This window comes from Mastigoproctus giganteus, chromosome 5 (assembly GCF_048544385.1).
Source record: "Mastigoproctus giganteus isolate SK-2022 chromosome 5, ASM4854438v1, whole genome shotgun sequence".
NCBI classification, from domain to species: Eukaryota; Metazoa; Arthropoda; class Arachnida; order Uropygi; family Thelyphonidae; genus Mastigoproctus; species Mastigoproctus giganteus.
The window spans coordinates 212,184,017-212,198,156 of record NC_143579.1 but is presented as its reverse complement, the minus strand read 5'-3'; the positions used below and the strand labels follow the sequence as shown (position 1 = coordinate 212,198,156).

The window sequence follows — 14,140 nt, the reverse complement described above, 5'->3', positions numbered from 1 at the left end:
TTGGTGGAAGGGCAGGCACACCTTTTGGCATATCTCATACTTGAGAGGGTGTCTGCCCTTCTACAGATGAGCTGCCTCTTAGACATGTTTATTGGTATTGCAATACTGAGGCAACTTGTTATGGTGACTTAATATTGTGCGAGGTTAACCATAAAATGTCTGTATTATGATTGTCTTAATTGAACAAGCCATTGCTTATTCTGTTTACCCATTTATTAGAAAGCATATGAAAATCCAACTATTTGTACAGTTAATAATAATCATATGACAGAAAGGTTTTGCAACACAGTTCATTGCATTATAGCAGGGCGCCTCCGTAGCCAGGTGGGAAGGAGCAGCAGTGCGGGGTTCAAGACCGGGGTTCAAGCCCGTCACCACCAAATACGGAGGATGCGGAAAGGTCAGGGAATGACCACCGCATATCCCGGAGCAATATGGCCTTAGTTGCTAATGCTCCTAAAAACCAAACCAAACAAACAAACAAACAAGCATTATAGCAGAAAGATCTGTATTAAAAGTTTTTTTTGCCCATTCCAGTTTCCTAAAAAGTTGGTGGCATTACAGTTATACAGATTCTTGGAAAAACAAACTTCTAATGTGGGCTTTTCTGTTTTATCATATGAAAAATATTTCTTTTTTATATAAATTGTACTAAATTGATGTTGATTGATTAACTTTCACTTGACCATATTACTTTCAGTTTCTCTTATAATAAAACATCCTTAGTCATATATTCTTGTATTTAAAAAAAAATACATTTTGTTTATTATTATTTTTCTTGTCCAGGTGACTAAAGAAGAATTCTTAAATTACTATGCGGGTGTCAGTTCCTCCATTGATTCTGATGCCTATTTTGATCTCATGATGAGAAATGCTTGGAAAATCTGAAGAGTCTTCCCTACTTCCCATCCAAATTCTTTTACTTCCTACTCTCATTCCACAATTCGGCATGACAAAAATATAAAGCTACTCTGAAAATAAGTTGTTGGCAACATGACATTCAACAGTTGTGATGTAAATTGTTATTATCTTGTTGTATTTTTCATATGTCTTTTTTAAGACTAATGTTATATTATTGTGATAATGTTTTTGGATGATGGTGAATGGTTATATAATTGTTTTTATTTAATATTTGACCTGCATCCTGTAAGTGTTGCACACTACAAATTTTTATAGATCATAAATTTATAGTTGTGAAAGGTGAAAAGGGCATAAAACATTCCTAGTTTTAAGATAAGAGTGCATTCTTCTGGTATGTTTGAGCAAAAGGAGTTTGCTTATTATTTGTATTTTCCTAGTTTACATAAAAAAAAATTACACCATGTAAAGTATTAATTAAGTAAAATGGTGAGCTGAGAAAATTAAGCGACTTGCTTAAAAAATATTTTCAGTATACTCAGTTATGTTTTAATTATATTAATACATGTTTTTTAATTTATTCCACATTTTTATTATTATTTTTTTAATTATGCTTATTAGCAAGCAAACAAAAGGTGATTCCTTAACTAACTTTTAATATATACAAGTCAGAATCTTTTGTCCTTGCAGGTTATATTTGTAAGACTGGAGTATCTTTCAGCTTCTGCAATGCTAACTGCAATTGTTGGATTTTTTTTTTTTTTGCTGCTTTAGTTGATAGAATATTTTTTTTCTAAATGCATTTCAACAATTTCTGAACCCTTATATATAAGCTTCACTTTTTAGTGCTTTACAAATTTTCTCTAATTATTCCTCTCCATGGCAATTTAGTGTACCCCTAATTTCAAGGTGATAAAATGTTTTTAAAACATTCCAAAATTCATTCTGATTCATTTTTACATATATCTCAGCAGTTGCAGATATTAAATTCTTTTCTTGATATATTTTTCTGTATTTTTCATAATCTCTTCAATATTTCCTGATGTTGATCATAAAATTAAATCTAAAGATGAATCTGAGTTTGTTTTTAATATTACTTGTTTATTATTTTCCTCCAGATGAGCTTCAAAATTAGTAAGAAAATATTCCTTCTTCCATCAAAATTAGTATGAAAATATTCTCATATTTTCTTACTTTTACTAAAAAATAACATTTTTCTCTTTTTATATATATAATATACACAAATTATTTTTCTGTAAAGTTTGTGTAATATTGGTAAAACTATAATGGAAAAGAAACTTAATATTTTTTAATACCTAAAATTTTGATAATTTACATTCCATACTAATAGTGACCATGTGTTCCTTTACTTTAGTCAGATAAAAGTTTTCCCCTATTTAATTTTTTTTTTTGTTCCCCTTGCTTTTACAGTAGAAAACTGACACCTGTAGTAGACACTATCCATTAATAGGATAGTAACTCTAGTAAATGCTACTTGGTACTGTCCTATCTTTTGTATCATTGCAAGTAGTTATATAATATAATGTTCTAGCAATTTAGCAGTTTGCTGGTGCAAATGTGATTTTACATTTTTCAAAAAAAAAAAAAAAAAAAAAAAAATTGAAGGAAGTTAGAATATAGTAGATTCAGAATCAAAATGCTATAAAATAAAACTAATTTAAAGTGCTATGAAAATTTGAATAAAAATTATTTTCATAATAAAGGGAAAAGAGATTATTTATACATTTTAAAAAAAATACCAAATTATAAAGTAAAAAAGTTAATTTTTGAAAATTTTAAAAATTAGAACTTCTGGCTTTTTTAAATCTGCTCAACCAACTTTGCTCAACATTGCTTACATACTAAAATAACAAACAAGTTGGTACTGATTTCTTACAAGTACTTAATCCTCTTTAATAACAATTGCTTGAACAGATCTCCAGTCTTGACTCAGGTTAATAGTATTGCTTTAAAGACAAAAGGATGTTAATCAATATTTTCACTCAGATCTTACTTTTTTTACTCATTTATTTTAATCAAATTAATTTATGAATCTCAAATTCAAATTTCACCCCTGTTACAGCAGTGCTAGAGGGGTTTATAACTTTATTGGTTTCTTGAATCAAAATGGTATTCCCTATATGGCACTAATGATGCTTTTAAATGTTTACTCACTCCAGAATATTCTGCAGCTGATATTACTTGCTCTGATTTTAACGCAGAGTGGTAATGTGTGTATATATGTGTTAAAGTTAGTAGTGTGTGAGCTTACTGAAGTAGAACATGGTAGTTATATGTAGTTTAAAGTTCCCACATTGGAGTAGTAACCCTGGATCACAGCACTGTCTCCAAAGCTGCTTAACATGATATAAGTGGCATTCATTGAATACTTTGTGTTTGTTAAAATGTCTGATCCTTTTTAAACAAATTAATGATAATCTACCAGTTAAGTAATTATAAAAGATTTTAATCATTTGATATGTGAGTGCTTACTAGATTTCATTTATAGCTTATTCACAGAGAACTGCATGTAAACAAAAGCATGTGAGCACTTAAGAAAACTTGGATGTGCATGTCAAGAATTCAAATTGAGCCAGCATCCTACTTCTTACCCTTGGTACCATTAATCTTTGCAGTCTAATTAGGCTTTAATAAGTGAACATCATGCAATAATTACATGCTGTTTGTTTACAACTAGTAGTAGTAGCAGTGGCGTGTGATGCAAGAAAGCAAGTGTATGAGCTTATACGCTGCAGTGCTAAAATGAGATTTGTTGTATATATATATTCACACATTGTGAACCACTAGTTCACAATATGCAGCATTGTGAACTAGTGGTTTTTATTTTGAATATCAATTGAATAGCTGATATTCAAAATATCAGGGAAAGCTGCTCCCTTGTTAGCAGATGTTCTAATTTATGCAGGAAATTTTCCATGATATTGATGTAACAAGTTTTCATCAATCACTCAGATTGAGTGATTGAAGAATCTTTTCTTTTAATTCAGCAATATTTGAGGCGAACTCCTTCGAACAATTGAGAAGAACTCCTTCCTTCAGGCAATCTCACCATTCCAATTTGTCACAAAAAAAAAAAAATTCTAGAGAACCATGGGAAACCATTGCACAGTCTGCAAGTCAAAAGAACCATGAAAATCCATTGCTAGATCATATTTTTTGGGAAGGATCAAACAATAACAGCAAATGCAAGATGATACATTCATTTATTATAGACTTTTTTTTTTTTTTAAACATGAACTACATGACTAGGAATAGACCAGAATCTTATTTCCAAAAAGATGGCACATCAGGCCACACTTCCCATATCACTCTCCAAATTTTATGTAACGTGTTTCTCAAGCATATGGTTTTAAGATTTAGTGCTATTGTGTGGCCCTAAAGGCCTTGAATCAAGTGCCAATCACTTTTTTCTCTTGTGATGATATCTGAAGGAAAGTTTTGCAATTGCTCTTTGAATAATGCTAAATTAAAAGATTGTAAATCAACCACTTTTAAAAACAGAAATCAGGGTGCCCAATGAAAACTTACAAAAAATTTTGATCATAGATTAGAAAGCAGTGTAACTAACAAGGGAGACATTTACCCAACTTAGTTTTTGACGGATAAAATTATTTATACTTTTAAATAGTGTTTTTCCATTAAGTGTATTTGTTCAACTGATATTGCAGGATAAAATTTCCACATTGCAGTGCTGCACTCTATATTTTCTCATACTATAAAATCTCATTATGATATTGCAATTAACTACTTAAACTTTTCCCATAATTTGTTATAACCATGGAAAGTAAATATATAATAAAAACAGTTTTGACTATTGCTAGTACTGGAAAGAGTAGCATCTTGAAAGTTCTGTAAATATAGAAATTGTCTCTGCACAGATCATTTCTAGTATCAAGCCATTTCATTTGTAAAGCACTAGTGCATATAAACCTAAAGTCTAATGCCTTTCTTAAGGTTAAATACATGCAGCACATGACATTATGATTTATAATTTATTTATGCATAGAGTGAATAGTGTTCAGAGAAATTTTTGATCATAAATTTGATACAGTTGCAAAAAGAAAAGACAAATGCCATCAATTACTGCCCTTTGTCATAAGAACTAAATATCTTGTTAGGAATGTATCCCTCCAGAATATTTTAGACAATACTGTTTAACTTCCTTATGAGGATACTCAAATGGAGTGCAGTCTATCTGTTATTGTGCAGATGCCCCATACAGACAATGTTCTGTTTTGAGTTTTGTACGAGTGGCAATATAGCATATAGAACCTATGCAATACTGTAGTTTTAACTATAACGTTATGCTTTTAAGCTCGGCTGTTGTATTTATTAGTACATGTATTCGGGTAACTTGCCAGTGGCAGTTATTTCTCATAGCATTTATATTTAGTCCCAAATCAAAGAAAAAAGTAAGCCGCCCATTACATTTGCCGTTGGACATGGTGCTAATCAAAAAAAATTTAAATCCACTTGTTACTAGCATCACTGTGTGTGATTAAGATGTTTATTATACTTTAAGCAGAGATCATATAAAGTTTTGTATATTTATATATACCTTTGTCATAATGAAGCATGTCTTAATTGCTGTTAAACTGCTGTACTTAATCTTGCCAAATGTTTTTATATTCTTAAATTCCCTTTCAAGCATAGGAAGGAGACTAATGTAAGTTGTCTTCCAAGACAAAATATTGAAATTTGTCTTCTAGTCATTACTGTGCTTCCATCTGTGAGATATTATTTTATGAAAATTTTGTTTTAAGCTTTTATTCTTGGTGATAACTCCAAAGTTTTTTCTTTCACCATCATACACAAGCAGGTATCTGATAAGTATTATCATTTTTTGTGCTTTTTTAAAACAAATTTTATTGCATTTGTGAAATTTGTATGATTTTTTTTTTATTACTCAAATAAAATAAATTTCATTTCACTCGTTGCTGGATATTTATTTATTTAATCAAAAAATAAACTTGCAGCAGGATTTAATCTTAATGTGTTTTACTCCACTTTTCAGAAGAAAAGTGGACTTGTGCTACTACACTTTGTGTGTACATGCACATACGTGTGCACCCCAATGACATTTGCATTCTGATCATGGTATCCAGTAAATAAGAATTAATTTTAGTTTGTTTTCAACTTTTTTTTTAGAAATATAGACCAGGCCTTCACAACCATGTTTTGTGGAACCTTAAGTAGGTTCAAATGGTTGAGTGGACACAAACCAGTAAAACAAATTGTGCAAGATTCTCAAATGGGTCTCTACTTTAACCAGCAGTGGTGGCATGTTGCTCAACTGTTAATTACTGATTAAAAATCTTCATTAAGATTTTCTCAATGTTTGGTTTTTTTTTTTTTTTTTTTTTGCAAGGACCTCTTAAGTAACTTTCCACCATTTTTGCTTGAAGTGGCATCATACTAGACAACCACCAATTACTGCAGTAAAAGAAACCACTGGTTTCTTTTACTGCAGTAATTTTTTTTTTTTTTTTTTTTTTTTTGTGCAAGAACCTCTCAAATGACCCACCACTGTCTGTTCAACTGTTTGGCTCTTTGCTTGAAGTGTAGCAGTACTGGACAAGTGCTGACAACGTTTACTCTTAGTTTCAGGTTATTTGTTTTTCTTCTCACACTAGTTCAGTAAATATCTAATTTGCCCTTGTTATTTTTTGAAATATTTGTTTTCACATAGTAAAGAGTAAACACATAGTAAGCCATATTCTCTCAAAATGGACACTACTCTGCTGGAAGCAGTATACATAATTTCATGTGCCAAATTTGAAATAACTCTGAAAACGAAGTAACTAATGGTATCAAATATGCTCTTTAATAATGTTTATATGCATAAGACAAAACGTGGTGCTGAAATACATAGTTATTAAAAGTTACAAAGTATTGCAATCTATTAAGAAAAAATTGTGCACCCATTAGGTGACCTGTCAATTTTTGCTACAGAGGATTAATGACCAAACCAACCATTTGATAGTATTGTAATCTTCCCACTTGATTTTTTTTTAAAATCAAGTACACGACAGACTGGTGTTTTCCAACTGAGGCTGTAGTTAGCTGATTCTGGGCAAAGGGAGTAGGGTTTCCCCCTTGAGTTGTGCTGCATTTTTTGGCCTGCACAACAGGCAAATCAGCCTACAAACACTTCTACAGGCAAAATATACGTGCATAGAAAAGAGTGATAAACTCCAGTTCTCTGACAGTACAGTACAGTAGTTTTGCCATTTGGCCTGGATTCAAGTCCCATTGTAGACTGGAAGAATTTCTAAAGTCAGCATGTTTTGCCAATCTCAGGTGGAGGGAGGAGAGGTTCCTGAGTTTTTCTGCCAACACAACATGCAAATTAGCCTGCAGACTTGGTGCAATATGGTTTAAGATCTCATGATTTTAAATTGAAATATGGTTTTGGCTGATGCTGTCTAAGCTTAAGAATTGGCAAAAAAAAAGAAAGAAAAATCATACCCACATAACCCGTCTATCCGTTCTGTAATAATTTGTGTAGTTATTACTTAAATTTATTCAAACTATCCACTTCTACAATACTGACATGCCAACAATCAAATTAGCACTGCCTGAAAGCATATTTTTGCACATCTATTCTGTAACCACCCTTCCTCAATTTGTATTTATGCCCTGTCATATCATCTAAGCAAGAGTAAGCATGGCACTCAATCTATTCATAGCCTTGGGCATTTTAGTCAGACCTCTGCACATGTGCTTGGTTTCTAGATGCTGCAATGTTTAAAACAAGTCTTGGTAAGAGTGCCACTTTGTTTCCTTTCCCCTTGCTAATCTTGTTCTCTGCATTGATCCAACAGATCAGTGCAGAGAACAGAAATAACCATTTCTTTATACAACAGGATAATCACCTTGTCCTTGTCACAGCAGGTAGATTTCCTGTATATCTTTGACAAAACCCCATGAGCTGCCCTAGTACTGCTCAGAAAACTGACTGCACATTTATCCCCAGATTGATTTCATTCTTGGATTACTGTTACCCATATGCAGTACCTTGCATTTGTCAATGTTAAACTTCAACTGCCACTTCTCAGCTCATCTGTCTGATTTTGCTAGACCTTGTTGCAGTAGCATACTCTGATTACTGTCATTTGCAAGCATTAAGCCAGATATGCCTTCATCAGTAAATACTGAAAACGACACTGTGTCCAACACTGAACCCTGAGAGACTCCACTAATAACATTTGTCCAAGGTGTGCAGTGCCCATTGATAACCACTGTATTCTACCACACAACCATCCCTTTATTCGTAGCAGTAGTAACTTGCTGTTGATGCCACACTGCTCGAGTATTTTATGTGGCATAGAAATTAAGTATAGGTAGTTCCTGACTGAGTTAATTCAACCCAGCACACACTTGTAAAGTGGGAATTCATTTGCTATAGATGTAATGATTAAATTTGACCTTGGTATTGTTAAATAAAGGTCAACAAAACAATAGTTTATGCTTAAACAATGATTTCTTTATCCAAAGAAATGAAAGCATAGCCTTTAAATTCAAGCAAATTATAATAATAAAATTTAAAGAATGTTTATTCTTCGATTAAATGCACTCTCGTTGGTGGTTCATCGCTCAGTTTGTTGGAAATGCAAGGAGCTGTCTGTTTCCAAGGCAGTCTTCTCTTCTATAAAATTCACAATAGCATGCATAAACATTTTTTAAATCTGCAGCAACTTTTTTAGTGTGCTTGAAATTGAAAATGAAGAGCAACACAACCACTCTTTGTAACAGCCTGGTAACTGCTTAAGTTGAGATGCTGTCATCTTTCTAAACAAACAAAGGCACACACACAATAGTACTGCATTATATAGCTACACACATTTGAATTTATGAATTAATGTTCATATTTTCAATTTTGTTGATACTTGAAAAAAAGTACTTGTAAAGCAGAACTGCCTGTATATGATGTCAAATTTTACATTCATTTTCTACATCTTTGTTACTGTATCATAGTACCCAGTCAGATTGGTTTAGACAAGATATTAAGAAATCCATGCTGTGACTGTCATATAACTGCTTTCATGGCTTGGTGTCCTGTATTACTTTGTCTATAGGTCTTATCTCTTTGCTTCTTCTCTTATAACTGGATAGATGCTACTGATTCAAGTGTCTAATTCACATTTAGCCCCAGCCTAATTTATTATTTAGTCTCCTATTAGAATTTGATATACCTCTGGCAACTCCATTCCTAAAAAGTTCCTTATGTGTGAACGTAGATTCAAAATATGCAGTAGTCAGTTTGTCAACAACTTGAGCAGGATCATCAAAACTTATACCATTCATATCTAGCAGAAAAATGACTCATCCCTTTCCTTCTAGTGTTTACATAAGGAAGTCCACTAATTTTCTTTGCATTGCTTGCTAGAGATTTCTTATAATATGCCTTAGCTTGTTTAACTCCTTTTGAGATTAGTTTATACCAAATATCTACTGTAGGCTCCTGTATCACTTGATAATTTATATATTTCATGTATTTTTCTTCTTTGCCATTAGTCTCATCAGGTTGCCTGCTATCCCTTTAGGTCTAAGCCTTGAAAACATCTTAGTTGGTATAAAAAGCCCAGTAGCTTCAATGATTACTTGCCTGAATGCTTCCCATTTAGAACTTGCTGTTAGTAACATCGTTAGATGGCCCACTGAATAGAATTTAAAAACTAAATGAGATCACTGTAGTTACCTTTACAAAAGCTTTGCACTTAACAGCAGTTAAATCTTGAAATAAATACCACATCAATACACTGATTACTGTCACCTAGTGGGTTTTTTACCTCTAAATTCTTAAATCATGAAGGACAGTGCCTTGTATTGTTCTTTCCAATGTGATGGTGCAGAAAAGCCTTGCTATTTGCATGATAGACTAACCCATACTTTCCAGCAACTATCTGGAAAGTTAAAATTTCCATTATAGGACATTCTAATTTACACCAATGAGCCAAAAACATCATGACCAGGAAGTAGTAATGCAAAGCAACTGCAGGTGAACTACGGCACGTGCGTGGGGCGGAACACGGTATAAAAAAAAACTGATACTGATCTCCACTAATTAGTGTTACACTTATTCTTCAGATGGGAAAGGCAGCGGTTAAGTGAGGTTGACAAAGGCCAAATTGTAATGACTACCATGTGGTCTGAGGAGGGGGAACCCGTGAACCGCTGGCGAGGTGTTGGACAACCACGGCTCTCCTGGATGGTATGTGGCAACAGAAGGGCGACTGTGGCACAATCCGCCGGTAATTAGAATGCTGGTGACGAGAGTAATGTGTCACAACACAATACATCAAACCCTGCTGAAAATGGGGCTACATAGCCATTCACACTAACCACAGTTCACCGGCAACAGTGCCTATAATTGATACGTGAGCATCGAAACTGGACCTTGAGTGATTGGAAGGTCATCTGGTCCGATGAATCATATTTCCTATTGCACCATGTGGACGGCCAGATACATGCACATCGTTTACCTGGGGAAGTGATGGCACCTACCTCGATGCACTGTGGGACAAAAACAAGGCAGTTTCATGCTATGGGTGATGTTCTACTGGGATACCCTGGGTCTAGCCATCCATGTGCTGGGCACTCACGTCTACCACCATCATTGCTGACTAGGTACACCCTTTCATGGCAAAGGTCTTCCCCTTTGGCGGTGCCATCTTTCAGCAGGATAATGTGCCATGCCACACTGCTCAGATTGTTCGAGACTGGTTCGCGGAACATGAAGACTTCCAGGTATTGCCCTAGCCTCCAAATTCTCCAGACATCAATCCCATCGAGCATCTAATTTTGTGTTGGAACAGCAACTCTGATCTATGGCATCTCAACCACGGACCTTACAAGAGTTAAAGGATCTGCTGGCTATGTGTTGGTACCAGACACCACAAGACATTTAAAAATCTTGCAGCATCCATGCCTTGCCAGGTACGAGCTATTTTGGCTGCACATGGAGGACCAACATCGTATTAGGTAGGTGGTCATGTTTTGGGTCATCTGTGTTCTGACCCACTTTGTTTGCTTGTATACCATTCATTATACTCAGTCATAGGCCTATAACAGTCCTACTCTCATTTTTGTTTTTCCAGCACTTATGTCAAACCAAACTAACTACGTTGCCACCTCCATCAACTGGGTACACTGCTATAGATTTTGTGCTTCTTAACTAAGAGTATAGCCCTCCATCCTCTCTGTATATGCTGTACTCACCATATTCAAATTTTGCATCCATGTTTGGGGTACTGTGTCTTTGAAATCCCTACGTCTGCACTTCATGACTTAACTAATACTTCAAATTCATCAAGGGTTTAATATACTCCTAGAATTCATGTACATGCAAGTATACTCTTAGTAACCCTACTGCAGCCTATGTAATGATTGTTCCATGAGGACCTTGGCTGGCAATCCTTGATACCCTGTTTTTCAAATTGCTGTGTCCATTAGAGGGAGTAGTGCAAGAATCACACCTGCCATTAGTCTGCATATCCCCCAAAGCTAGCAGTTTAATAATAATTAACTTTAAAAATACATTGCCAGGTACAAATATGAAAAACACTCAATCTGTGATGGGCTCATTTTTGGCCAGTTTAGAATTCATCCTAAACTGTGATGTGTTTTGAAGAGGCAAAAATAAATTTTGCTTATTATAAAGAAAACTAATCAATTCAGTAAGGACTGACTAGAAGAAATTGCAAGGATGAAAAACCTGAAAATGCCTTCAGACTCTTTCTACCTTGGAGCTCATCAGAAAAACTTATATGAAAGCGAGATGCAAATTTCACTGATCATAAAACACAGCAGTAGAGAGAAATGTTAAAATGCTGATACCATTATGCACTTCAGATAAAAATAAAATGTAAATTCTTGGGAAAAAATACAATGGAACTAGGCTAATGATAGCCCTTCTCATTGTGTGAACATCATATATACACCAATAAACTTGGCCTAAATAAAACGTTTTCTGTCTTTTGCAGTCACATGAATTAAACTCAAACATGCACTATTTTCATTGACTACTTGGCCGAGACAATAAAAAAATGAAAACACAGTGCCTCAATAAGTTGGTGGTTGTTAGGGTTTAGGAGCATCAGCGACTAAGGCCATGTTCTGCTGCGTATATTGTGTGTGTTCCAAGGTTGATTTTTTCCAGGGAAAAAAACCATACTACTCTCCTGAGACATTAACTCAGCCATGTTGTGATAAAAACCCATAATTGCTCCCATCATTGACAGCATTCAAACTTTGGTCTTTTCTACCCTGTGTGGGGAGGACTACAATCCTACCAACTGAGCTACCCATGAGGGCTGATAGTTTGGTGAATAGGCAAAGTTGAGCAACTGTACTGTAGTATCTGACATATTTGATGTTAACATCCTGTAATTGCACAAAAAAAAAAAAAAAAAAACTATGAAACAATAAATACCAGTAAATAATACTCTAGAATAGATGAAAAATACAATCTTGCTATAACGTTAAAATTTGTAGAAAGTTTGCTAAGCACTTTTCCCCAATAACAAAATACTAATTGAATTTAGAATGGAAATACGACCAAAATAATGATAGCTTTTGATTGCCTTAGCTATTGTACCATTTCCTGCAAGCAGATAATCACAGCCACTTGTGCTAACCTTGTGGTTATGACTGCGATTGTTTTACACCACGAGTCCCTTGGTGCGTCCCATCACATTGGGACTTTTATTAGGTTTTTTTTTTTTATAATATGGTCAAGTTTAGGTGGGGTATATGGTTTTTAAATAAGAACAGAAACACAGGGATTAAGTAGCAAACACAAATAAAGGAAATTCTATCAAAACTAAAGAACTGAAATGGATTTGGGCAGGACACAGCTCGAAGACATGATGGCAGATGGACTAAAAGTAACAGAATAGTACCCAAGGGGAGCTAAAAGAAAACTTGGAAGATAACAACGGATATGGACATGAAATTCACGAGTTCGTGGGTAGTAAATAGATGGCCATTGCACAAAACAAAAACTAAGTTGCTGGAGAGGCCTTCATCCTGCAGTGGACTGAAAACGGCTGGTGATGATGATGTGTTCTGGAAGCTTGGGTTTTCATGTCCAGCAAACGTAAATCAACCAAAGAATATACACTGTTACAGGCTGTGCCTTACGCACAGCCTTTGGTGCTTAACACATCGGGATATTACCATATATACATATGCTTGTTCACCTGTTACTGAAAACATTCCTGCTGCTTTGAAATAACAGACATGCATTTTATAAAAATGGTTGGAATAAAATACTGAAATAAATTAGCTTGAATGAACACTTTAAAAATACAGGGGTGGACAAAATAATGCAAACATCCAAGGTGAAAGTAGTAGTTTTTCATAATGACTTTATGTATTTATGAACATGCCATAATTTTTTTGTTTCTTGCAGGCAGTTATTTGAGGAAAGATGATAAATGCTAATGTTTATTTAGAGCTGCAGAAGATGACTGACCCATCTGGAATCCAAAGAGGTCAAATTGTTAGTGCTCATTTAGCAGGGGTATCAGTCACTAAAACTGATTTGTTTAATGTATTCAGAGCAAATGTATCAAAAGCAATCTCTGCATTCACCAAGTTTGGAAAAACAAAATCTGATAGGGTGAATTGTGGCAGAAAATTGAAGCTGACCGAAGGAGACTGTTAGACACGGAAAAGGATTGTAGCCCAAAAACAATACTGCCCCAAAAATAACTGCAGAACTTATGTTTCAGCAAATCCAGTTTCTAGCAAAGCAGTTCAGCAAGAATTTCATAAAGCTGAAATTTATGACAGCTGCTATTGCCATGTCACTCATTATGCTAGAAAGAGGACAGGAAATGTTATATTTTCAAACGATTCATCATTCACACCTTTTCCAATATCAGGCAGAGTATATGTTTGGCAAATTCCAAAGGAAGCACATCATCCCAAGTGTCATGTGCCAACCATCAAACATGTAGGAGGATCGACAATGGTTTGGGCAACAATACTTGGTGTTCTTTAGGTCCTGTATGGGCAAATTACTGCTACTGATTACCTTGATATTCTGAGTGACCAGGTTCATCCCACAGTGCAAACATTGTTTCAAGATGATAATGCTCCAATACACACAACCAGATGTGTCCAATCTTGGTTTGAGGAGCATGAAACTGAGACTAAACATCTCCCATGGCCTGCACAATCACCAGACTTAAAACATTATCAATCCACTATGGGCATATTTGGAGAGGAGAGTGAGAAGCAATTTCCTCCACAT

The 14,140-nt window shown here is 34.6% G+C and overlaps 1 protein-coding gene across 4 annotated transcripts in view; it reads left to right on the top strand.

Moving 5' to 3' along the window:
• LOC150086078 (calcyphosin-like protein) overlaps positions 1-1,292 on the top strand; it is a 41,333-nt gene extending 40,041 nt beyond the window's left edge. For 2 of the 4 annotated variants that reach the window (XM_090373691.1, XM_090373693.1), the window contains exon 5: positions 787-1,292. In XM_090373691.1, coding sequence (XP_090229817.1) covers positions 787-888 — 102 coding nt within the window. In that variant the 3' untranslated portion in view covers positions 889-1,292. The remainder of the gene's footprint in view (positions 1-786) is intronic. The other 2 variants (XM_090373690.1, XM_090373689.1) reach the window with 2 other exon arrangements.
• The last annotated feature ends 12,848 nt before the right edge of the window (positions 1,293-14,140 follow it).